This window comes from Magnolia sinica, chromosome 16 (genome assembly GCF_029962835.1).
Source record: "Magnolia sinica isolate HGM2019 chromosome 16, MsV1, whole genome shotgun sequence".
Classification (NCBI taxonomy): Eukaryota; Viridiplantae; Streptophyta; class Magnoliopsida; order Magnoliales; family Magnoliaceae; genus Magnolia; species Magnolia sinica.
The window spans coordinates 45,083,820-45,111,123 of record NC_080588.1 but is presented as its reverse complement, the minus strand read 5'-3'; the positions used below and the strand labels follow the sequence as shown (position 1 = coordinate 45,111,123).

The window sequence follows — 27,304 nt, the reverse complement described above, 5'->3', positions numbered from 1 at the left end:
ATGTAGTCTGGCGAGGTACCAAAGGTCCAAAAGCAGGTCAGAAAATGACCGTTGGATCCAGAAACGCGTATGATGTGCGATAATCCGGCAGAGTATGAAGTACATAAATTTCGGAAAAAGAATAAAAGTGGAGGACATAAACGTAATAATCACGAAAAGGAGGGCGGGTTTGGGAGTGAAGGAGGGCAAAATCGGAAAGAGTAGGTTGAAAGATTTCCCCACAAACGGCCACCAGCCCACACACACAACGTCTGGCTGGTGTGCAGTGAAGACCAAGGAAAATGATAGTGGTTGTTGTCTTTGCAGTTACCAGCTTCTTCTTCTTCTTCTGCTCTAACTCTGCTTGCTTTTGAGATCCAGACCCTCTCTCACATTCCTCCTCTCTTTTCCATAACTACCCTTTTCTTTCTCCTTCTTTTTCTATCTTACCCTTCTCTCTCTCTCTCTCTCTCTCTCTCTCTCTCTCTCTCTCTCTCTTCCACTCCTTTCTTACAATGAGAGTGAGATTGCCTCTCTTCTAGTCTCATCCCATCTCTCTCCTTTTCTCTCTCGCTGTGTCCATCGCTCGTTTCATCTATGGAAGCTGCTGAGGATTGCTGCGTCAAGGTCGCTGTTCACATCAGACCGCTCATCGGCGATGAACGGCTCCAGGGATGTAAGGATTGTGTTACCGTGATCTCCGGAAAAAAGCCGCAGGCAATTCTTCTTCTTCGTCATCATCTTCTACTTCTTCTTCTTCTTCTTCTTCTCTCTGTTGTTTTCTCGATCTTTTGAAGCTTTTCGGTTCATTGATTTGTTGTTTCTAATGGATGGATCTTTTGGAGATTTTGTCTTATGTTGTCTTTGGGAAGTGAAGATCGATGCGGATTTTGTGGTGTGGTTTTGAGATCTGGAATGGGAATTTGAGTACTTTAAAAGAAATAAAATTAAAGAAATAATATTTGGGAATGTATAGTTTCTAGAAATGACAGTGAATTAGTGAGGCTATGGTGTGGCGTTTTGATCGGATGGGTCTGAATTGTGGGTTTGAATTAAGTAGCATTTCGCGTAATGATTCTGCTCGTTTTGGAGCAGGACTTCCAATTTTAAGTGAATTGTGATCGCTTATGTAATTTGTAATTTCCATTTTTATTTATTATTATTTTTTATTTTTTGGTTAAATAACATATCTTAAGGGAGTGTGATATCTATTTTTTGTTTTTTGTTTTTTTGTTTATTTATTTATTTATTTTATATTCTTGTTGGCAGAAAGGAGGTGTAAGAGATTGGGTCGGTCTATCTCCTACAATTAGTTTTCTGTCGATTTTTGTATGAACATTTGATTGAATTTGGGTCATGTCTTTCGTTCTTTACGATTTTAGTCTTGGTCTTAGTAGAAGCAGGGAATGGCTGCAGTCGCGTTGGTTTTAAGCCTTTGAGACATTGAGATTGGAAAGTTATATATATATATATATATATATATATTCTCTAATAAACAAAATGTGTTGTGGTTTTCTGTTCACGTCTTGTGAATATCTTTATGTTGTGTGATAGAAATAGAATATCAATATAAAAAAAATTACAATATCAATCATATCCCAATATTTATATTTTTCTATATTTCATGATGAAAAATCCTAAAAATCTTAGGAACATGCAATTTATGATTAAAACTTACAATATCAACCACGTTATGGTTTTACCATCCAATATGCGATTTTCAGGACATTGAGCTATACCAAAATTGGTGGATCACATTTATGGTTGCTTTCTGGGTTTGTGTTCCTCTTGAGGGAACTTGTTTTTGATTTATGTCTAACTTGCAAATCTGATTTTTTCCTAATAAATCCTGTGGGAGTTTTGTGCCCTCATTCCTGGATAAAGGAGAAGGGTCGCGTTAGATTGGCAGCCAACGTGAAACTTTTGCGACAACTTTTATCATGAATCCTAACAATATGGAATATCAGAACAGGATTCGTGTAGCTGACCCCAACTAGTTGAGATACGGCTTATATCATCATCTAATTCATAAATCATTTCTTTCGAACTTTCGCTGTTGTATTTAACTTTTTGTACTTTCCCTTTAGGATCCATTCTTGTATGTTTTTTTAAATTTTTATATATATATATATATATATATATATATATATATATATATATATATATATATAATTATTATTATTATTAATAATTGATTGCAGTAATCTTCAATTTCACAACTCAAATTTACAACTACAAATTTGCTATTGTGGGGTTCCATAAGTTTGTCCTTGGAGTGCTTGTAATCAGAGAGGTCATATGATCATCTTCATCCCTGAATTCTCTCTTTTGTTGCCACTAAAAGAAAGTCATATTTGGAGGCTAGGCCTATGGTCTAACTGAAGTATGGCCCATTTAGTTGACTCCAATTAGTTAGGATAAGAATTAGATGATGATTTGGAGGCTAAGCCTTGCTTCTTTCTTCATAGATCATTGAAGGTTGAAGTTAAAAGCTATTAATCTGCCTTGGTCTGTCTTGTTCACTTACCATTCATTTTTACTGGATCCAACTATTTTGGAACCTCTCAAACCTTGGCAGGACATGTACAATTCCCCCTTCTTAGGTGTGCAGCCCCCTCCTGATTTTTTCCCAGAGTTAGTAAGGAACAATTACAATTAACCAACATGTAAACTGATTACGAAGAACCTGTGTTTTAATCCTAAAAGAAATTATTTAGTTTGTTTCTTAATCTGTTTTGTTTAGTTAATATGATCATAGATGTTTTATGATGACAAAACATACTTCAAGATTTATACTTTTCAATTGTATTGCTCCTAATATTCTCAGCTTACTTTTAAAAAAATCCATTCTAATATTGGAACCTAAAAGTTCTTCGAGGCCTGCATTAATCGTGTGGTTCTAATTGAAGGAATTTAAGTATCTTTGTCCAAAGTATTGATTTCAATCTATTATCGTGTTGTTACATTTGGAATAACAAAGATATGGGAATAACAAATGCATTGTTTTGGAATACAATACATTTGTTACTCCGTTTGCCAGATGCTTTACTACTTGATTGCACCAGTTTCTATTGCAGATTTCGATCACGTATCATTGGTTATCTCTATAATTGTTCCAGCCACTAGGTAAAGAAAAATAATAAATAAATCATTTGTTATGGTTATGGTGCAGGTGCAAATTGGCACACATTCTTTTACTTTTGATCATGTCTACGGAAGTAGTGGTTCTCCATCTTCAGCAATGTTTGAAGAATGCGTTGCTCCCCTCGTTGATGGTTTGTTTCAAGGATATAATGCCACTGTTCTTGCATATGGTCAGGTAAGTTCTTCTGTCTCTTGTTTACATTTAACCCATTTCCCATTTGAAAACTTATCTTGTTAAAAAAAAAATGTCATGTCAGTCATTATTTACAGCTTTACATGGCTGTCTTATTTCTCATGTAGTATTTAGGTGTTTAACATTTCCAGTTTTCTGTAGACTGGCTCGGGAAAGACATATACTATGGGCACTAGCTGTAGAGATGGTTGCCAAACAGGACTTATTCCCCAAGTTGTGAACACATTATTCAGCAAGATTGAAATCTTGAAGCATCAAGCGGAGTTCCAATTACATGTTTCATTCATAGAGGTTCATTTAATACTTTTTATCAGTTTTTGCTGCTCTTTTGTGCAAATTTTCCTCCAAAGTAATGCATTGTGATCCACACACGTTCCATTTAATATACATGCAAATGCAGTGCTGTACCTCAAGAGTTGCATTTCTCAACTCTAAGATCTATTTTGAAATAATTGACCAAGTGTTTAATATATTCATGAGCTGTGGTTGATGGTCATAGACTTGAAAAATTGATAACCATTGCGATGCCAATACATTAGTGAGGCTCGCAATTTGGATTACATGTACATCCAAAGTCCAAACACATTCCTGGTGATTGAGCATCTTTGTCCTGTCCATGATATGTTTTTGGGGAGTGTTCACCCACAGTGTACCAAAGTTCTGGATTGCCGAACTAAAGGGCTGACTGGTACAAACCTAAGACCCAAGGAAACTTTGTATCCTCTGGTCGAGGATCAGAAATTTTCTATTAACTGATTCCATGTGATATTTCATTACGGGTTCATTTGAAGCAGTGTCTATTCACATAATATTTCATTTCCATTGCCCGACGATAATGTTCATTTTTTGGTTTCTCGATTCCATGTGATCCTTCTACTTGTTAGGGCTGTCACATGAATCAATCTGTTCATTTTAAACGTACATTTTCATTGGCTGCTGATACAGTTTATTTGATGGATACTGTGTTATTTTATTTTTATGTTGCTCATATTTTTAGCAAAATTATGACTAGAATGTATGTGTTTGAAGATTCTGAAAGAAGAAGTGCGAGACTTGCTGGATCCGACATCTATGGGCAAATCAGAGACAGCCAATGGACATGCTGGGAAGGTTACAGTCCCTGGGAAACCACCGATACAAATCCGTGAGACATCAAATGGAGTTATAACACTTGCAGGATCTACTGAAATTGATGTTCGTACACAAAAGGAAATGTCTGCTTGCCTGGAACAAGGATCACTGAATCGTGCAACTGGAAGTACAAACATGAACAACCAATCAAGGTAGGGATTATGCCTGTTCTTATGTTTTGTGTCCAGACATAACAATAAACAAGATGTTGTGATCTTCTGGATTTGCCTGATTACATTATTTTAATACTTGGGAACCAGAACAGCTATGCCGCCACAGAAGGAGTTCATTCATCTTTCTGAGTCCTGATGTTGCGGCTAAAATAAATTCTTTTCCAATTCTTAGTGATGAATTGGGAAGGAAGGAATGACAAATGGTTCAATGACATCCAGGCTTCGGATCAGGCAGTGGGATCTTATGCAAAAAAATTGATAATTGAGTGGGTGGTTAATGTTTTGGGTCTCAAGCGCTATAATCTTTTGTTTTTAGGCTTTTAGGTTTTCGGTTCTGCTATCTCAGCAGTTCCTGGCTGTATGCTCATTTCCTCTTTAATATATTTTCGTTACTTTTAAAAAATATATATAGCATGCCTATAAGAAACAGTGGAAATGAGCAAAATCCAAAGATATTGTTGAGGTTGGCACATATACATGGCATTTTGCATCTGTTTTATGATGCTTGCTTCGCTCTTAAGGGGCAGAGTGGCATGACTATCTGTGATGAGAGCTGAGCAGGTTTTGTACAGTTCTTTAGAGCAACAAACTTCTGTTTGATTTGACATTTCAGTATTGTAGGATACTGCTTTGCTTGAAAAAAAAATAAAATTGGGGAGGAATATAGTTACTTAGGAATGTAAAGGAATAGACAAAAATGTTAGGATCTAACAAGTCTATTCCATTAGATAGCTGCATTCATACTGTTTAATATGTATTAACTGTCTGTTTTAGTGATGTTTGTTCTTGTCGCTTTCCATGTTTGTAATAGTCGGTCGCATGCCATCTTCACCATCACATTGCAGCAGATGCGCAAAGTAGATCCAGTTTCTTCTGGTGATGGCAGCCCAATTGAGGACATGAGTGATGATTATCTATGTGCAAAACTCCACTTGGTAGATCTTGCTGGATCTGAGCGAGCTAAAAGGACAGGTTCTGACGGCCTTCGTTTCAAGGAAGGCAAGTCTACCATCTATTCCTTAATGCACTAAATTTTTTAACTGCTACTGCTGATTTAACAAAAATATCATGACCTCAGGAGTTCACATTAACAAGGGGCTTTTGGCACTTGGTAATGTCATAAGTGCACTTGGGGATGAGAAAAAGAGGAAAGAAGGTGTTCATGTTCCTTACCGAGATAGCAAACTTACTCGGCTCTTGCAGGTATGATTTCGAAGGTTTGGATGGTTGATCTTTATAACATTTGCGGCATGGGTAGTTGTGTCATATTGTGCTTTCGAAATATTGTGCTTGATAAGGTGATTGATGCATCCAGGCCAGACATCCCGAATGTACAATAGGATGCCCAAGTGTAGATCCGACATGCCATCAGATTAAAAGATGTGGCCTATAGTTTTGTCCAAAAGGACTTAGGGTCCACAAATCCAAGCAGATGGCCTATATACATGACCCTATTGGACTATGGGGCACACAGGTCAGTTTGATCCCTTAATGGCTGTTTGGATTGGTGGAATCCTCTGGAAAGCCATGTAAATGAAATCAGTTTCTACAGATATAACATTTTCCCCTGATTGCAAAATAAATTTATATGTGGAAATCAATAATGCCCATGTGAGTTTTGTGCTCTCATTGCCAGTACCAAGCCTAGATAAAGGAGGATTGTGTTAGGTTGGTAGCTGTTGTGAAACTTCTGCCACAAATTTTATCATGAATCTTGACATGAAATACGATTCTGGTAGCTGATCCCAATTAATTGGGATAAGACCTAGATGATGACAACAGTGATGACAATGACAACAATAATGATACGTAGAAATCAATTTCAATTTCCACAGTTTTCCTCTAAGAGCCTGTTAGGAAAGGAAGCAATTGTTTTGCGGAAAAGAGATTTCCACAGGAAACTACATTTCCACTGTGAATCTGGAAAACAATTCCAGAAATGGTGGAAAACTGCAGTTTCCATGGAAAACCCCTACAAGTTTTCCTTGCTTGAACAGTCGGAAATTAGATTTCCAGATCACAAGGCAAACTCACGAAGGTAAGTCGTCTTTCCTTCACTCTCATCTTATCTCAAAGTTCACAATCAAAGATGGGCCTCACATCATGGATGGTCCAAGTAAGTGACCGGACTATCTCCATTATAATCAATATGGCCCCTTCATCCTAGCCACTAATCGGATGCTTAGCTCGCCTAATCAAAGCGATTTTTAAGGAGGGATTGACCATCAAAGGTGGTCTCATGTGATAGATGGTCTAGACCACTGATTGAACATTTTCTATTGTAATAAATATGAACTGTCCATTTTCCTAGCCACTGATCAGATGGTTATCATCATATGATGAAAGTAACTTTTAAAAGAGATGAAACCAAAGGTGCGCTCCACATAATGGACAGTTCATATAAATAATCAGACCAGTATGGACCATCCATTTCCTTACAATTGATTGGATGGTTAGGATATTCAATCAAAGTGATTTTCTGGTTAGCATCTATAATCGGAGATGAGCAATATGGAGTGCAATGTTAGTAATAATAGGAGCAAAAACAAGAAATTAGTTAAGATTGCTGATTAAGAAGCTTCCCAAAATGATCACTTCCAAAACCTTGGGTCAATGATTCATGAGAGTCAAGAGATTGAAAAAGATGTTGCCCACATAATGCAAGCTGGTTGGAAGACAGAGAGATGTTCCTTTAGAGTTTTATGCGATCATCATGTAGCACTCATACTGAAAGGGAAAATTTATAGGATAACGATAAGACTAGCCATGCTTTATGGAATAGACTGTTGGGCAGTTAAATAACATGTTCATAGGATGAGTGTAGCTGAAATGAGGATGTTGAGATGGATGAGTGGAAATATGAGGAAGGAAAGAATTAGAAATGAATGCATTCGAGGGAACTTCGGAGTAATACCAACAGGTAATAAGATGAGGGAAAGTAGACTTAGATGGTTTGGTCATGTGCAACAAAGACCAAGAACCGTGCCGGTTAGGAGTTAGTTGGTACAAGTTGAAGGCTCTAAAAGGGGAAGGGGAAGGGCCAAAAGGACATGGATGTAGTAAGAAAAGACTTCATGACTTATGGTCTAACTGAAGGTGTGGTCCTGCATAGAGTGGAATGGCAGCGCATGATTCATGTAGCCGACCCCTGTTAATTGGGATAAGGCTTAGATAAGGATAATGATGATCTATAACTGGATATAGCTCCACATGATGAACAATCCAGTTTGCTAATCAAAAATCTCATAATTGTAATAAATATGGACCATCCATTTTCCTAGACATTGATCTAGGGTCGTCGGTCTAAGTGATTTTTAATATGGATCAGGAAGTTGAGGTGGGCCCTACATGATGGACTATCAAATCAAAGGTTTAGTGGTGGTCTTAGTAGTGCCAAAAGAGGACACAAATGGATTTCCATGGAAAACTTCACTAAAAAAGTGAGGAAAACTGTTTTAATTTCCACGCATTTCCACAGAAAGCATGTTTCCATTTTCATGAGTTCTCCAACATTTTCTTTTCATGCTTCCAAATAGGCCCTAAAAACGACAACTTCCATTTCCTTAAAAAACCTGTTAAATCTAGATTTATGTGGTTATTAGAGGCAACTCTTGCTTTTTGACCTAACAGCCTTTAACATTTCCATAGAAATCATGGGTGCTGAAACAAACAGGTTAACATGGATTTATTTCCATGCATTTTCCTTTCTTCTAATGTGATGTTTGGTTTCCACCAATCCAAACAGACCATAAAAGGACTCTCTATATCAAACTGCCTTGCTTGGAATACTTGCCCAACCATACAACACATATAAGTAACCATTAGTCGCAAATGCTTCCTACATTTGTTTACAGACCTCCAAACTTTTGATTCACATACGAATCCATTTGATATTAGTCTCTAGTAATTTTAAATGTCCAAATGTCTAAAAGGTTGTCAGAAATAAGGATTTTACACAACTGTGGTGTATAAAGCATATACAAGGCCCATGCAGTTGATATGCAGAGGGTTAGAGTGGAGTTGGACTCTTTAATTTTAGCATTTTAGCATTTTAATTCCTTATTTAAGACATTTATTAGTATGGATATAAATTCATCACTACAAGCAGACAAATGTGTTTGGTTTCTTGTTTTGTTTGCTTGTTTATTTATTTTACCATGGTTTAACTCATGATATGGTCCACAATAGAGTGGAATAGCAGAACTGGATTCGTGTGGCCAACCCAAATTAGTTGGGATGAGGTTCATCTGATGATGGCGATTTATTTATTTTGCACTAACTAATGATTTGTGAAAAAGGCTATAAAGATTGCCCTATGTATAGGTTAAAGGACCATGGTACTCATATTCTATTACATGTAATTAGTTGCTCTTGCATGTGTTGCTTCTTCATATAATGGCATTTATATGTGTGAGTGTTATTTTATGGACACGCAAGCAAGGGCACATGCACACACATATATGAGCTTCGCTAAGCCCGCATGCGTGTACAAGTCAGCTAATGAACATGCCAGCATATATTCTAGCATGGTGGACAGGTGCAATATCTAAGCCATCCATGAAAAGGGTACCACTATTTGGTTCCCCCTATACCAAGAATCAGGTTGTTCTACTGGTCAGCTGGCACACTTAGCAAACATACAGTTGAAAAAAAATCATCCAAAGTTCTCTAACCCATAAGGTGTGCTCTAGTGGTACTGGTACCACCATAGCTTATAGTAGTAATGGGCTGTTGTGGGGCCCACGTGATGGATGCATGACATCCAACCCATCAGTCAGATGCGTTCTCCCAACCTTTGGTCATAAGCCTAGAAATCGGGCTGATCCAAAACTCAGGTTGGCTACATGATAGGGACAAATTTGAGAGGGGATGCCCACCATTTTTGGATATATGGAGTCCGTGTCATTTAGATCCTTCATCTGGCTCGGATGAATGGTCAGCCCAAAATCAGGCAATTTTGCAACTCAGGTGGGTCCTACTGAAAATCAAGGGTTGATGTCCCCTCCCAACTGTTTTAGCATGTTGTGGGGTAACCTGATGCATGGATTGGGCTGAATTTTGGACCTAGGGGGTAAGTTGTTGTGATACATCTGATGGACAGGTTGGATGTTGTGCAAACATCATGTGGGGCCCACAACAACCAGTACAACCATAACTCATGGTGGTACTGGTACCACTGGAGCGCGCCTCCCTCTCTTTGACCCCCACACAGTCACGCTGTAGTGGGATTTCACCACCTATGGATGCTCGAACCCTTGACCGGGTGTTGAAACTCCTGAGAGTCTACCACCTAAGCAAGAGTAAGGATCCGAAGGGCTTTTATCAATTGGCTGGGTTCTTGGAGAGGATATTGAGCTCTTTAGGTACATATAATCAACACTACTTTGATGTTTAATTTTCTCTCCAAGTTTCTGTTCCAGTATGACCTGAGAAAGGTCACGCTTGAGTAGTTGGCTGAACAAAATATAAAGGAACCTACCCGTACATGTTAGCAACATGACTCACAGGTCAACATGGCTAGGCCCCACAATGCACCTTTCCACAACTATCGCATGCTACCCACAAATGGGAGTTTATTCACATCCAATATCTAGTGCATGTAATTCCAGATGAGCCTGTTGACAATGGATTTGTTTGGATGACTATTATTGAACTAAATCAATATGTTTCCTTCCTCAAGGTATTGGTTATGTATAAGATACATAGATGGGAATGCATTCCTAAAATCTAAACCAAAGAGGGATTATTATATTTACATGTGAAGTTCAATTAGGAAAGTGTGGTTAAGGGTTGCTTTGAACTGGAATTCGAACAAGTACAATGACAATGGTTTCTAATTGTTGGTTAGTACATGGGCATTCAAGTGCTTATTTATTTTTTTCTTAAGTACTAAACATTTAAACATTCAAGTGGTTTTCATTCAAAGGGGGGCAACCATTAGTATGAGACTTCGAATTACTAAGTAAAGGATATTTTCGGTTTTTTGTTTTCTAAGTCTATGTATGCATTCTTGGCAGGACTCACTGGGTGGAAACAGCAGAACTGTTATGATAGGTAATGTTCTGGGCCTTTTGTTTCATCTAAAGTGCTTGATTAATTGTTAATAAAATTCTACTTAGGATTCACTCTTCCACCATATAAAGAAACAGGTAAGAAAAAAAAAAACGAAAGCTTTTCAAAATTTCAACTTCTACCCCTCAAAACTAATTGAGGGGCTTGCAGCCATGGTTAGAAGATCATCTGATACAACTTGGTATCATTTGGGCCGTATTGGTTTTGGTCTGAAATGATATGAATCAGAACGAAAAAGGATCGATACTGACTAAAATGCACTGATATAGACTGATATTAGGTGATTTGTACCGTTTGTCCCCTGGCGAGTTGCTCTCCAAAATGGCTATTTAAATCCATGCATATGCCTTTTAACAAGATTGTGTGAAGTGTAAAAGAGGTGTATACCTCCCATATGCATTCACCATCTGAGATATATGCCTCAAGTGCATGCTTCATCGAGGTGTCAAATGGGCTCTTTAGGAGAGCATTTCCCTGAGGCATAAGCCTCCATTAGATTTTTCAAACACTAGCAATGAGGGTGTTGCTAAATTCTCTTTTGTATTCGCAGCCAGATTAACTTTCATTCTATTTTTTGCAATTTTCAAACGTTTGCTGCTTCTTCCAGCCTGTATCAGCCCAGCGGATATTAATGCCGAAGAAACACTTAACACTCTCAAATATGCCAATCGGGCTCGTAATATTCAGAACAAACCTATTGTAAGTTCCTTATTCTACTGATAATTAGCATTAGCCTTGCATTTCTTCATCAAATTACTCATTTATCTGTGTGAAATGTCTGGCTTTAGGTATCATTCACAAATGATTTATGCTTGATTTGTTCTACAGGTGAACAGAGATCCAATATCAAATGAGATGCATCGGATGCGTCAGCAACTTGAATACTTACAGGCGGAGCTACTTTGTGCCCGTGGAGGAGTTTCATCTGATGAAGTACAGGTATCACTGCGTTTCATATCTTTCTTCCTTCAATTCTTCACCCTCAACTTCTCTTGGAAGAGTTTGCACTGAATTATTATCATTCATTTTCTGTCTGTCTGTGTAGGTTCTCAAAGAAAGGGTTTCTTGGCTGGAAGCAACTAACGAAGATCTTTGCAGGGAGCTTCATGAATACCGCAGCAGATGTCCTCCGCTTGAGAACTCTGGAGCAGATACCCAGGTATGAATAGGTTCTTATCCTTTTCTTGTTCAGCTTTTCTCTTTGTTACTTCCAAACCTTTTGAATTCATTTCTTGTGCTTTGTTTTTAGACACCATAATATAATCAGTAAGTCCATCTATAAACACACAATGTTCCACCCATAGTGGACGTTTTCTGTATCTGCTGGATTGGTTAGTGTGCATGGATTCTGATTTACACCTTATGTGCCAGGAAGGCGGTCCCTGTTTTGTTAAAGCTGAAGGTCTAAAGAGGGGCCTGCAGAATATGGACTCACCCGATTATCAAATGGGTGGAACCATCACTTGTATGTGCTTGATCCATTTCTAAAACTACTATTTTCATCATTTGAAGTTTGGTAAAACCCTTGATGCAACTGGAAATAGGAAAGACAGTTTTAATCTATGTTGATTTTAGTTGCCTTGCTTACTTACTAGTCATTTCTAGTTTATTCCCATGTTGAGGAAAAAAAAAAAAAACTCATTATTGAAATTCTTCTCTCATTTATTACTTTAATTATTTTATAACCGCAATATAATTGCTATTTTCAGCAGGTGACAATTCCAAGGAAATTGATGAAGAAGTAGCGAAAGAGTGGGAGCATACGATATTGCAAAACAACATGGACAGGGAGTTGAATGAATTAAATAGACGTCTTGAGCAGAAAGAGGTACCATTTATATCCTAGTTGGTTGATACTCAAAAACACTTTAGTTGACAGCTGATTTTTTAAAAAAGTAATAATATTTTATTAAGAAAAGAAGAATACAGACATAAAGAACAATTACGAAGCTGGCAATGAGACATCACCACTTGGGATAAGGACTCCTCTCCCAAAGATGGTTCAAAAACCCCAAAAGGCAGATTGACGGACAATTTACAAGATTTTGCTAAATTGATGAGAATTCCTGTTTCGAATTCCGTTTTCTTTTTTTTTTCTTTTTCTTTTTTTAAAAAAAAGGGGCAACGAGAGAATATATTAAAACAAGAAAAAGAAAGAACAAAGAGGACAACTGCTGAGATAGCAGAAGCCAACATCAGAAGCCAAGAAAAAGAAAATTAAAGTCCTTAAGAGAAGAAACATTGGTTGCCCACTCTATAATTAAACTCTTGGCCCTAGAACCCACAACTATAGGAGAGGATTGGAGGTTGTTGAAGCATCTGTCGTTTCTTTCTTTCCAAATCGCTCACCATATAGCCAGAATAGCCATTTTCCACATCTTAGATTTGATCTTTCCCAGCTTGAACCCATGCCAGTACGCCAGCAAAGAAGGGGCAGTTGCGGGAACGCACCCATTATACCAAACCGAGAGAAAAAATCCTGCCGAATTAGAGTGGTGAAGGGGCAATGGACGAAGAGGTGATCCACTGATTCATTGCTCGCCATGCAGCAAAGACAGATGTTAACAAGCTGCATCCCTTTCTTCTTGAGGTTGTCTAAAGTAAGGATCCGATTTCTAGCCGCCAACCAACCAAAACAGAGAAACTTTGGGGGGACGGGATACTTCCATATAAATGGACTGGCGAAGGGAGAGTAGGGAGGCGGGGGCATAAGAGCTTTGTAGAGAGATTTGACTGAGAAGCAAGAGGATTTGTCTCTCGTCCAAAGAAGTTTGTCCGGCTCGGATTGGATGGGAGAGGCCAAGGATAATTGCTCGAGTAAAGTGGAGAATTCGTCGGCCTCCCGGTCGAGAAGGCTTCTGTAGCATCTAATATCCCACACTATCCCAGCAGGAGATTGAGAATATAATTCGGTGATCAAGTTGTCCTTGTTGACGGCAAGGCGATGAATAGAGGGATAGCAATCCTTCAGCTTTCTGTCCCCCAACCAGATGTCGTCCCAAAACCTGATGGCTGCCCCATTCCCCAAATGAAATGCATAGTTCTGAACAACGAAGGATTTCGACCGGAGAATACCCTTCCAAATGCGGGAAGCTCTATAAGAAGAGGAGTCCCTCGTCCACCACCCACCATGAGTCGTACCGTATTTGTTTTTGACGATTACATTCCATAAAGCTGTCGGCTCAGAACCCAGTCTCCAGGTCCATTTACCCAGAAGGGCTTTATTCATAACCTTCAAATTTTTTACATTAGCTCCTCCATCCTGGAAATGTCTACAGACATCCTGCCAATCCAGCAGGTGGAACTTATGATAATTATCTTTGCCGCACCACATGAAATCTCTCCTAAGTTTGTCAATGCGAGTGAGGACAGCAGGAGGGCAAATGAAGAGAGACATGAAGTATGTAGGGATATTGGATAGGGCAGCTTTAATGAGGGTGAGCCTACCTCCCATAGAAAGATGTCTGCATTTCCATCTAGCCAGCATTTTTTGGAATTTTTGAACGACCTTATCCCACATCGAAGACGGCGGGGCCCCATTAACCAGCGGCAGACCAACGAACGTCGTTGGGAAGGATGCGGGCAAACATCCGAGGATATCAGCATATCAATGCAGGTCGATCTCCGAAACATTGACCCCGAAAATCTTGGATTTGGCCATATTGATTCTCAGGCCAGAGATTGCCTCGAAGCATCTAAGGGTAGTGTGCAGGTTAGAGATAGCATCCGATTCAGCTTCAATCATAATAAGCATGTCGTCAGCAAATTGAATATGGGAGAGTGGGTTTTATAAGACCGGCATCGAGATACCCCGAAAGAGCTGACAGTTTTGGCCCGATTGCAAAAGCTGAGAGAGGGCCTCGACGATCAGGAGGAAAAGGAGGGGGGATAAGGGGGTCTCCTTGACGAAGACCCCTTGTGCTGGGGAAAAATCCTTTAGGAGCGCCATTGAGAAGGACGGAGAAATGCGACGATTCGACACATGCCTTGATCCACGATCTCCATTTAACGCCAAAACCCATGCGAAGAAGCATGTAATGTAGGAAGCCCCAATCAACGTGGTCGTAAGCCTTTTCGATGTTGAGCTTACAAAATACGCTCTTCGTACTAGATCTGTTGCAAGTGTGTAGCACTTCATTAGCTATCAGCGCCCCGTCGATGATCTGTCTGCCTCTTATGAAAGCATTTTGGTTCTTGGAAATCAGATTGCCCATCACTAATGAGAGTCTAGTAGAGAGGATCTTCGCTAGAATTTTGTAAGGTCCTCCGATCAGGCTTATGGGCCTAAATTGGGAAAAAAAGGAAGCACCTGCGACTTTGGGAATAAGGGCTATGAAAGAAGCACCTAATCCTTTAGACAGCTTTCCTCTGGCGTGAAATTCATGGATGAAGTTCATGACATCAGGTTTAATAATGTCCCAGAAATGCTGAAAGAAAGATATGGGAAACCCATCAGGGCCAGGGGACTTGTCTCCTTCCAAAGCATCAATCGCCGATTTAACCTCCTCTTCCAAAAATGGAATTTCCAAAGAACGGGCCTCCGATTCCAGAAGAGATTGAAAAGGGGTCCCATCCAGGAGAGGTCTTGACCATCCTTCAGAAGAAAGGAGAGAGGAAAAATGATCGACAGCAAGCTTAGATATTTCTTCTCTGTCCTTGATCTGTCTGTCATCAACCATTATACTGTGGATAGCCTTGGCCCGAGCTTTCATGTTAGCTAACCTGTGGAAGAATTTAGTGTTCTTGTCCCCTTCCGAAATCCACCTCGCTCGCGATTTGATCTTCCAATTAACTTCATCCTCGATGGCTCTGGCAGATAGGGATTGGATTATCTTGATACGTTTGGCTAAAAAATCTGGAGATAGGTTATCACCCTTGACCCTGGTGTCTATTTGTTGCAGCTTAGCGAATAAACGTTCAGATTCGATTTCTCTCTTCCTTAACACTTCAGTCTTCCATTCTTTAATTTTCTCCTTGAGAAGTCTCAACTTGGGCAGAAGGGTGTGGCAGGCGTAACCAGTAACGTGAAAGGAGACTAACCAATCCACAATCCATTGTTTGAAGCCGGCAATTTTGATCCAGGGTGAATTGAATTTGAAAGGCTTCAGGCCCTAATCAGCATCGACGACCGAGAGAAGAATAGGGCAGTGGTCTGAAGTCGACCTAGGTAAAGCCAATTGAGAGACGGAGGGGAATTCCTCTATCCAATCCGAGAATAAGAGGAACCTATCGAGTCTGGACTGAGTCTGCAGGCTACGACCGTTCGACCAAGTGAATCTGGCGCCTTCCAAAGGGAGATCGATAAGTTCCTGATCTTGAATCCACTCGGAGAAGGCGTGCATGGCCGGGGAGAAACGCATCTTTCGAGAGTGTTCGTCAGGAAAGCAAATGACATTGAAGTCGCCCACAAAGCAACACGGGCCTGAAAAGGACTGTCTAACGGCAGTCAGTTCACCCCAAAAATTGCACCTGAGAGAGTCATCATTAGGGCCGTAAACAGATATAATGAGACAACGGAAGTGAGAGGACTTATCTTGTAGGATAACCGCTTTGAAGAAGGACCCAGTGAAGTAGGCCTCTAAGTCCCACTTAGAGGATTTCCAGGCTATAAGGATGCCTCCCAAAGACTCCTTTGCATCTAAGGTGACAAACAGAGCGTCCGCAGGACCCCATAGGGTAGCCAGTAAGGAATGAGAGAAGGATGGAACTTTGGTTTCCTGAAGACAGATGGCGTCCGGCTTTTTTCTGGAGATAGATCCTTTAATGAGGCTCCGCTTCTGCTTGGAGCCAACCCCCCTTGCATTCCACGAGAGAATAATCATTGGAGAACCGATCTGCCTCGAGGCTCGAATTCCTTTTTCAAGCCTTGATGATTGGTGAAACATGATTTGTAAAGCTGAGTGGAGGTAGTAAGAAAAGACTTGATGACATGTGGTTTAACTAGAGATATGGTCCTTAATAGAATGGAATGACAAAACATGATTCATGTAGCCGACCCGAATTAGTTGGGATAAGGCTTAAATGATGATGATGAGCTATTTGAGCATGACTCGTCATGTTTGGATACTTCTTGCTTAGCGGTTTGCTTGGAAATTGCCCCACCACTGCTTTCTCGCCATTTGAGCGCAGGAGTGCATGTAATTGTTGGGTTGGGGGTCACTACTGGGTGGGACTGTTGGCATAGGAGCGGAGTTAATGTGTGCCTCTACCATGGCTCATGTTTGGATACTTCTTGCTTAGCGGTTTGCCTGGAAATTGCCCCACCGCTGCTTGCTCGCCATTTGGTCGCCAGGAGTGCATGTAATTGTTGGGTTGGGGGTCACTACTGGGTTTGACTGTTGGCATAGGAGCGGTGTTAATGTGTGCTCTACAATGGGTGATTCCAAGTTTCTGGGTAGAAGGGGAAGGTTAATCTTCGCTGGGCTGCCAATCTTAAAACTTTTGCCAATCTACCATTTAAAACCCAACTCCAAATTGCTTGGAGAAGGGCTAGAGATGATATGGTGAATGAATTTCAGTCAAGCCATTCTTACGATCAATGAAGTCCCATCTTTTGATAACATCATAAAAATTTAGTAACTCAAAGTCAAATGAAGATTTGTGCCCAGCTCAATGATAACCTTAAGATAAGCATACTCAGGATAGGGAAAATAAAATGGACAAGCTGCCAACACCAAGCCATCACAACCTTTTGTTCCACATTGCATAAATCAGGCTAGAGTAGGGGCTAATGCTTGCAAATGTGCTACCAGAAATGTCGTCAATGAGATCAAAGCCCATACTCTCTTCCATCAATATCTTGTTGAGCCTTGTTCCTAGAGAAGCTGCTAAGAAGGTGTTAATAGAAAATATTTTAGGTCTCTTTTTGTGAATATTTTTTATGTTATTTATCGAGAGGGAGGGAGGGAGGGAGCATGTGAAGATGGGAAGAAAACTTCTTGTTTTATTATATTGATATGTTCTCTGAAAAAAGAGTTTACAAGAATGTACAGACAATCTTATTCTATACACTGTGATTTCAATTCTTAATTTCTTAGTATATATGTTTTCCATTTTGCAGTCAGAGATGAAATTGTTTGGAGGGTTTGACACCATCGCGCTGAAGCAGCATTTTGGGAAAAAACTCATGGAGCTTGAGGATGAGAAAAGGATAGTGCAGGTCAAGTAGAACTTTCTTTTTGTTTGTTTTCTTTCTTTGCTGTTCTTTTCCTGTCAATATCTGATTCCAACTTCGTAAATAATTACAGCAAGAGAGGGACCGGTTATTAGCTGAAGTTGAAAGCCTTGCTGCCACTGATGGGCAAACACAGAAAATGCAAGACATTCACTCACAGAAATTAAAGACCCTGGAAGCACAGGTTAAACATGGTTTATGTGGGATGTTTGTAATGATGGGATGATCTTCTTCGTTTTTAAAGATTGCCACAAATTTTCTCATCAGATTTTGGACCTGAAGAAGAAGCAGGAAAGCCAGGTTCAGCTTTTAAAGCAAAAGCAAAGAAGTGATGAGGCAGCAAAACGTCTGCAAGATGAAATACAGTCTATCAAGGCACAAAAGGTTATTTCTGACTATTGGTTTTCGCAAAATTTTCTCATTCTGATCCAGTATATTATAGTTTGTCATGTGATTTCAGGGTATGTTAGGGCTAAATAGTTTCTGAAATGTTAGGTCCAATTGCAACACAAGATAAAGCAAGAGGCAGAGCAATTTCGGCAGTGGAAGGCTTCTCGTGAAAAGGAACTGTTGCAGGTACTACACTTTTGGTTCACATTTGTTATAGGATTGACATTCTTTTATGACATACTGATGCATGTTTTGAATGACCCTACTATTTCACTTGTGTACCATAGGTCACGTTAATTTATTTGAGATTCAACAAAGATGGCTTGCAATTGCATTATTGTATTTAATGCAGTAATAATTTCCCTGGAGCATCTGTACTTACTTTTCTTTTACCATATTAAGCAATTTCCCTACTCAGCCAGTGGGAGTTTTGTGCTCTCACTGCTGGCCCAAAGCATGGATAAATCATGAGAGTTGTGTCAGGTTGGCAGCCAGCTACAAACTTTGGCCACAACCTTTGTAGCGGACCCCAATTAGTTGGGATCAATGTTACCTTGACCCTTCTACTTTCTGGGATTTTGCTGTGCTGTGGGGATCAATGTTACCTTGACCCTTCTACTTTCTGGGATTTTGCTGTGCCAACACTTGGGGACACTTGAACACTCAGTGTCATAACACGACACTTCAAATTTTGTACAAATAAAGTACCCTAGTGATGTCATTGACAAGTGCCTTGTGTTGGACATTTTAAGTGTGGTGTCCAAATAATTTTCTGCTAGTTTAACCCTCGATTTTTATTTATTTATTTATTGTTATGTAAATTTCTTTTGTCAAGATGAAGATATCTTACTTTTACCCTCGACCTTGCTTCCGTTATCATGTTCTTGAATAACCTTGCTTCCGTTATCATGTTCTTGAATAAATTACTGGTCAGGACGCCCAACACACCCCCCCCCCCCCCCCCCCCCATTTCTCTCTCTCTAGATTCATTTTCATTTCCATTATAAGTACCATGATCCATAGAACAAAAATTACAGGCTTTGCAGTTCTTTTTGTTCTTTTGTTTAGGTTTTATATTTTAACAGAACAAGTGATGTTCACAAAACAACTATTTCTTGAGAGGAGTATACATGATTTTCAATGTTTTGCTAATCAATTGTTTGTTAGTTTAAATCCTTCAAAAATATTTTTTTGTTAGTTTCAACTACTAGTAATTTGTTTCTATTGAAACTATGTGAATATTCTTTCTAATTTCTGTCTTTAATATTTCTATATTTTATTTAATTTTATTTATATAATTAAATTATTATATATTTGTGTGTGGAAGTTTCCCCAAGCCTATATTTTCGAAGTTTGCCATTGTGGACACTTTAGGACACTTTGGCACTGGGCACTTGTGCCAAATGTCTAGGTAACACTGTCATGGATGCACAGGCCAAAACGAAGGTCCCCATACTCTGTCATATTGTGAAACTATTTATTGGCATGTAAATTTGGAACTATATTCTTTTTGTGCTTTACATTTTTTTTTTCTTTGTTCAGCATAGATTACTTGGAGGTCTTCTTTAATTGATTGCAGGCTGCTGGAAGCCTTGTATCAAAAACTTAAACTGTAACCTATTGCTGGTCTATATGAAAGCATACATCAAAAGGAAAAACTATTCTCCTTTTCTGATAATTGTGGGCTTTTCATCTTTTATCTTTAATTGATTACGACTGTGATTGGCACTAACCTGGAATTTTATATCCTTGAACATTTTAAGGAGCAACGAGATATTTTTATTATTACGGTGGTTTCATTAAAATGCATTATTCTTATGAGTTCCCTCATCTTTATCCTATTACATTGTTTGGTCTTCTACAATATCTGTAGTTCTTGGATATAATTTGATTATACCATTAATGAAACATTTGCTCAAGCAGCTACGGAAGGAAGGAAGGAGGAATGAATATGAGCGGCATAAACTGCAAGCTTTGAATCAGCGTCAGAAAATGGTATTAATTTCGCAGAATTTCTTATCTTCAACTTGTATTTATTTATTTGATTGGAAGGAAATTGTTGTGAAAGGAAAAGATAATGATCTGATAGGAAAGAAGCAAACTGGACTAATTCTTAAGTCATCTTATCAGCGGACCATCTAATTATATTAATATTGCAAACCCTTTTTTTATTTTAAGCTATTCTTGGTTGTTAACCAAGTTTGCTGCACCTCATACCCCAATCTTTACCACAGGTAATGAGAGTTGCCAAGGCAAAATTTGCGTTCAATTAGTTTTCCCAACTGTTAAAACTTTAAATTATTGAAGGACATGGGAAGGGTTTTAAACCAAACAGATGGGCATTTACGTAACTTACGAGGTGAAGCCATGTGCTAAGCAAAGCTCTCCATCAAAGAGACCTGCTTTTTACGACCTCTTCGCCTCTCTCCCACATCTTTCAAACTACTTCCTCTCCATGTGCATTGCATGTGCCATCTCTACTAGTACCTACAGCAATCCAATGTCCCAACAATTGTTGAACTGGTTTCTTTATATGATAACATGGAAAACATTTTTAGAAGAGAATGATTGGATACAGTGGCTGTATCATAAATTATTATACAGCCATGTTTTTCCCCTTGAACATGAAAATCTGAAGAATATCTAATTGGTGCAAATGGTGGACCGCACAATTATTACCTCCTGGAATGAAAAAATCATGCTAATCCACTCATTGGGTGTGCTATTTCAGTATACAAAGTCATACACCATAGGCTGTCCATTGATTGCAATGTTGTGTCTCTATTGATGAGTGGATCAGTCTGAAATTCACATCAGGTGCTCATCATGGTGTGCCCACTTATTGTAATGGATGGGATATTCTACACATGTTACGTGTTTGTCTGGAAAAAGTGGCTGTATCATAACTTATATTACTGCCGTTGTATCATAACTTGTAATGGATGTTTTCTCTTTCAGAAATACAAAAGAATTTGCAATCAAAGCTCAATAAATGAAAATTATTGTGGTATCAGCATCTTATCCCCCCCCAACACACACACACACAACTATTATGACTATGCAAGTGATAAATCTCCTCCTGTAGGTCCTTCAGAGGAAGACAGAAGAGGCTGCCATGGCCACAAAGAGGTTGAAAGAATTGCTAGAAGCTCGCAAGTCTTCAGCCCGTGAAAACTCAGGTAACATTCTTTTCTTGACAATGTTTTTTCTCCCCTTATAATTAGCTTCTTAATTAAGTGCTCTCTTTTTTCCAGTCACTGCAAATGGGAATTCTCCAAATGGCCAGGTAATTTGATGTGTATCTTTCTAATTTTTCAGCTTTTAGAACCACATAGATAATAGATTAGAGTTGTCTGCCGTCGCTGTCCTTATGAGAAATCTAAAAATTAAAAGCTCATGCAATTTCAGAGCAATGAAAAATCCTTACAGAAGTGGCTTGATCATGAACTGGAGGTCATGGTGAATGTCCACGAAGTCCGCAGCGAATATGAGAAACAAAGTCAAGTGTATGTATTCTCACTCAAATATTGTTTGTGTACTTCCTATGTTTGATAAGTCTATTTGATGTGGTTTGAACTTCTTTACTAATATAAATAATTTTCCCCTTTAGACGAGCTGCATTAGCAGAAGAGCTAGCAATATTGATGCAAGGAGATGAGTCGGTCTCTAAGGGGCTTATTTCACCAAGAGGAAAGAATGGAAGCTCTAGGTACAGTAACATAACTTTTCAATAGCTTCAGATATTTCTTGGCTGAGAGTTGTCGATAGTTATTATAGTTAGGACAAAGCAATAGTATTGTGATGATGATGTGTGTTTTTTATTAGTGAACATAAGGGGTCCACTTCATACATTATGACTGTTTCTTAACTTGATATATCCTTGGTCAGAACGCCCACCTTGTCACCAGATGCCAGAATGGCAAGAATTGCATCACTTGAAAACATGCTGAGCATTTCTTCAAATATGCTCGTAGCGATGGCATCACAACTGTCTGAAGCAGAGGAGCGGGAGCGTGCGTTTACTGGGCGAGGAAGATGGAATCAGTTGCGCTCAATGGCAGATGCAAAAAGCTTGCTTCAGTACATGTTTAATGTTGCTGCAGAAGCAAGGTGCTACTTTGGACTTGGTTATTGTAATGCTGTCAATTGTTTCATGCTTTTCCTTTATGTTTTCTTTTCTACCACATTGTCCAGATTTTCAGGTATGGTTCTTTGGTTATGGTACAATCTGTCAGAACAAATTCTGACCTCTCCTAGTTATCTTTGTTCTTATCCTTTTATTTTGGAAGAACTATGGGTCATGCACTTCAGCAAACATATAGTTTAGTGATACATGGGATTCCAAAGTCCATATATGTGGGGTTCATAGTTCAGTGATCAAAACTGTTCATATGATAGAACCCAACATCTGGATGAGGATGTGCTGAATTCTCCCTGATTAGAATATGCTAACCCTTAAATATTTGCCTTCTCCCTGTCAAATGTGGGCTGTTGCTGTATTTCTGTTTGGAGGCCACCATCTCGAGGGATTGGAGATCTTCCAATCTGGGAAATTTCTGGAGCATCCCTGATCCTAGTGAAGACCGTCTGATAAACTGTTTCGATCATCCAATGATTTATAATTCTTTCTGTCAGCGAATTCTACATTGGCTGATGAGCATGATCCTGTAATTCCTTTCCGATGGCTCATACCAATTTGTGGAAATACCGAGTAATGTTTTTTCACCACAAACTGGTGGAACAAGGCTGCGATCCTGATGATGATTGATCGACTGATTGATTGATTAGTGTTTTTTCAACAGATGCCAGATATGGGAAAAGGAAATTGAGATGAAGGAGCTTAAAGAGCAAATGAATGAACTTGTTGGTCTACTGCGACACAGCGAAGCACGTAGAAAAGAAATTGAGAAGCAGCAGAAGCTGAGGGAGCAAGCTGTTGCGATTGCCTTGGCCACTTCAGCTTCGGTAAGATTTTCTGTTTGACTTTCAGGAACCTTTTTGTTCAATTCAATCATTTTGGGTAATGACAAACTAAAATGCCTATACACTAGATCTAAAGATTGAAACTGGAATCACACAGCATCAACCCTGAAATGAAATACAATCTAAACAGCTTCCTCTCGCATTTGTTTTGTTCTTTTTTTAACTCCTAGCAGAATTTTTTAATTGTGTTAAAAGTGTCAGACAGGATACCTTATCTATATCCATTGTTCGAATTATCCCCGGTATTATCTCAATCTCTAGCTCAGCAATACCGATAATACTGGTGGCGATACCAATAACATCGGAAATATAAAAAAATTCCAGGTATCGGCGATGTGTCACTAAGTATCGCCAATGTATCACCAATATTTTCAACTGTAAATTCCAGGTGTTGCTTGTATTGCCAATGTATCGATGTCTCCAATGTATCACCAATATTTTTTACTACGTAAATTCTAGGTGTAGCCAGTGTATCAGTGATATTTCAATACGATCGCCAATGTATCGATGTCACCAAAAATCTATTTATTAAAAAAAAATCGATTTCAAGTTTTTTATAGGCAATGTCGAGACTACATTCTTTCATCTCCTTTTCAATTGTCAATGATTTCTCAACGAAATATCATATTTTCAATATTCTAAAGTACTGATGGATGTTTGGATGGTCGGATAGATAGATGGGATTGATGGGATGTTTGGACTAATTTCTTACATCAACACATGCTTTTAAGCTGCCCATTAAATGGAAACTTATTTTATATGCATTCCTTTTGCATTTTTTTTTTAATTCCTAAGTATGCAAATATGTGTATTTTAGCATCTCCTGAAGTTTCACTGAAAATTGTTGCAGTTTTCCCATGTTTCCGTGCATTTCCAGTTATCGGCGATATCATCGACGATATTGATATTGTTTCCGTATCCTCGGCCATTGAAACTTGTAACAATACCGATAATTCAAACACTTTCTATATCCTTGTCCTAGATTCTGGGAGATGTTGATTTACATCTCTCTATGTATTCTTATACTTGTCTCAGCATTTTCTGTGTTTGTTTGTGTGCATGCCTGGATATGTTTGTCTCAGCGTCCATCAAAATTTTCTATTATTAATATGCATAGCATGTGTTGCTTTTTGTGAGTTTTGAAATCACAGTTTAGCAGAAAATGTTATCTGCAAACAGATGGGTTGCTTGTTACAAGTCCTTGAAATGAGCAGAATTACAGTTTGGAGCTAATTTTAGTGAAAAGCGATACCCTGCTCAATGCCAGCTCCAAAGTCCCTTCTCAATGCTTGTTGAATGGAAAGTGCAGCTCCACCTGCAGTCTTAACTAATTTCCAGGCTCTTTTTTTAAAAAATAAAAAATAAATAAAAATAAATAAATAAATTTAAATCAGTTTGAACTAGAGATATAAGATAGGATTTATTCAAAAGCTACCTACTGCATATCGTTATCTCATAGTCCATGATTTTGCTTCTTTCTTCTTCTTTTTTCTCCTCTTCCCAAGATGCCATCTGATTGAGATCAGCAATATGAATCACCTGTCTCATGTATTTAGTCTTTCCAATCCAGTGTTACTTGTGAAATGACATTTAATATGATCAAGTAATATGCTGTCAATTAGAAGAAAATACAAAACTTTACAGTGGCTATGCTAAACATGAAGATATTATCCACATTTTCAGTGCCTTCTAACCAGGTCGACATTTTCTTTTTGCTTAACCTTTGATTGTCCTAACACTAAGGCAACACTTGGCAGGGGAATTCGCATGGTTCGTTGAAACATTGTGCTGATGACAGTAATGGGCCGTTGTCTCCAATGCCCATACCGGCACAGAAGCAGCTCAAATATACGGCTGGCATTGCGAATGGCTCAGTTAGAGGAACTGCAGCCTTCCCTAATCAGACACGAAAGGTACTTTGCTGGGATACTATATCGGGGTAGTTATTCCCTTTTCTGTTCAGCTAAGTATGGAAAACATTGGTTTTGAGTGCAGATGATACCCATCGACCAGTTATCAATGGGGAAGAAGTTGGCTGTTGTTGGGCAGGCAGGGAAGCTCTGGAGATGGAAGAGGAGCCATCATCAGTGGCTGCTGCAATTCAAGTGGAAGTGGCAAAAACCATGGAGACTCTCAGAATGGATCAGGCACAGCGATGAGACAATCATGAAGGCGAGGCCGAGGCCACGGCCACAGCCTCTGGCAGACATGATGTGATCTCAACAGAGTTGTCAGATATTCAGCTTCGACTCCACATGACACTTACTCTTGGCAAAGAAGGAAGCAAAGAACTGAATGCAAGTAATGTGAATGAACTCAATGATCCATTTATTTTTGACCGTTTACATGCCACATGTATACATTCATGTATTAGTAAGATGCATATATGTTTATAGATACATGTTACATGTTTTATGCATGCTTAGGAGATGCATGTGTCATGAGGTCTGCTAATTCCACATGCTTGAATGGCTGCACCACATTATACACTGCCACATGTGCCAACATTGCAAGCCATCCATTTGGTGTGTCTGACTATGCGGAACCAGACCAGTCACTCATCAGGTGAGGCAGTGTATCAAACAAATAGACAGCCAAAATAAACATTTTTAGCTGTCCATCTGTTTCATAGATGAGTGTGCTAGCTTGATTCTTGGGCCAGCCATTTGCATTGTGGGGCCCACCTGATGAGTGGAGTGGCCAGATTCTTGGACCAGGATTGTTCCCACTGTGTGTCCCATCCGATCAACAGCTTAGATGTCCGTATGCATGCCACATTGACGTGAGGGTGGCATGTATGGTGGCTTTGCTCTGCATGCATGCTGACTCAACTCCATGTGTTAATTATGCATATAAATTTATAGCTTGTGTGCATACACAAGCAAAACCAGCAGTGCCGCATGCTTATTTTTTGGTTTCTATGAGTGCAGACATGTCGTAAAGTGGGTGGTGGAACGAATATTGTTCTGTCTTGGCTGAGATTCGCGAATGTGGAGTTGGATAAGTTCGCTTTTGTGTATTTGGCTTGAATGGTGATTGGAAGCATATTGTAAAGAGATGTTGATGCTGCCGATGATGGGTTCACCAAAGTAGGTTGTTCGAAATGGTTAGGAAGGTTCACGATCCAAAAGGAGATCGCAGGTGTGAGAGGTATTCTATTGTTTTGGATTTTCTTTCTTTCTACATATATTTTTTTTTCAACAAAGTACCAAGAAAGAGGACGTACTCGGTGTGTTTGCCATTTGTACGTTGCTAAGGTCCTCTGTAATCCGCTTCTTTATATGGTTATTTGTAAGACTTGGTTAATGCCAATTGTATTGTTGCAATTATTGATTTACCTTGGAAGAAATTACGCCATCTATCATTCTTGTATCAGAAGGGATATTCAATTGCTTGTGGCCTTTCGCACCTTTTATATAGTTTTCTTTCTGTTTATTTTTAGTTTTTGTGGTTTTGACATATAGCACCCTCCCTTTTGGCAAAGAAACAAATAACATCCTCCTGTGTTCATTCTCCCAAATAACACCTTTGGTTTTCCAGATATGATTAAAAAACCACCCCACTTAAATTTTTGGACAGAAAAAGTAAACATAGTTAGGGTATGAGGATCTTTTTAAAATGACAATATTACCCTCTCCCAAATCCCCAAGATCCCAACTCACCCCAGCCTCTCATCTCTCCTCTTCTCCTAGACCCCAAGCCTAAACCAATAGGGGATAAAAAGGTCTTTCTTCCATGTTGAATTGTTAGCTATAATGGCCATGACATGGTTCTGTCCATTTACCGAGGGATGTTCACAGGAGGATGGTTTTTTTTTTTTTATTTATTTATATATATATATATATATATATATATATATATATATATATTTTGAAAATGGAAAATGGAAAATGGACAGGGTTATTTGGGAATAACGCTTAAGGGAATGTGTTAAATGGAAAATAGAAAAGGGTTATTTGGTAATAACGCATCAGTCAGGGTGCTATATGTCAAAATCCCTTAATCTATAGCTATTGTTGAAAATCCCCTATGCAAGGTAAGGTAGTGATTGGCTGCTGAGAAGGC

General features: G+C 39.0%; 1 protein-coding gene across 2 annotated transcripts; it reads left to right on the top strand.

Annotated features, from left to right (window-relative positions):
• Positions 1-227: 227 nt before the first annotated feature.
• Positions 228-26,611, top strand: LOC131228549 (kinesin-like protein KIN-4A). 2 transcript variants are annotated; one of them, XM_058224285.1, is made up of 26 exons: positions 228-696; positions 3,152-3,298; positions 3,458-3,607; positions 4,346-4,599; positions 5,432-5,619; positions 5,699-5,823; positions 10,638-10,674; positions 11,300-11,391; positions 11,521-11,631; positions 11,738-11,851; positions 12,064-12,157; positions 12,405-12,520; positions 17,753-17,851; positions 17,940-18,050; positions 18,134-18,250; positions 18,362-18,442; positions 20,180-20,251; positions 21,342-21,435; positions 21,511-21,542; positions 21,665-21,762; positions 21,867-21,965; positions 22,145-22,366; positions 23,059-23,221; positions 24,997-25,152; positions 25,235-25,540; positions 26,170-26,611. In XM_058224285.1, the coding sequence occupies exons 1-25, from the start codon at positions 577-579 to the stop codon at positions 25,454-25,456; spliced, it is 3,114 nt and encodes a 1,037-aa protein (XP_058080268.1). In that variant the 5' UTR covers positions 228-576; the 3' UTR covers positions 25,457-25,540; positions 26,170-26,611. The 2 variants fall into 2 exon arrangements, with proteins under 2 accessions (XP_058080268.1, XP_058080267.1); XM_058224284.1 differs by having other exon boundaries at positions 229-696; positions 12,402-12,520.
• Positions 26,612-27,304: the final 693 nt, after the last annotated feature.

What these genes read in the sequence shown, in the direction of transcription:
- LOC131228549 (XM_058224284.1), top strand. Translation starts at nt 577, where the DNA reads ATGGAAGCTGCTGAGGATTGCTGCGTCAAGGTCGCTGTTCACATCAGA. An exon ending in CTGTTCTTGCATATGGTCAG is followed by an intron (nt 3,299 to 3,457) that starts GTAAGTTCTTCT and finishes AGTTTTCTGTAG; the next exon opens with ACTGGCTCGGGAAAGACATA. An exon ending in CCTTGGCCACTTCAGCTTCG is followed by an intron (nt 23,222 to 24,996) that starts GTAAGATTTTCT and finishes AACACTTGGCAG; the next exon opens with GGGAATTCGCATGGTTCGTT.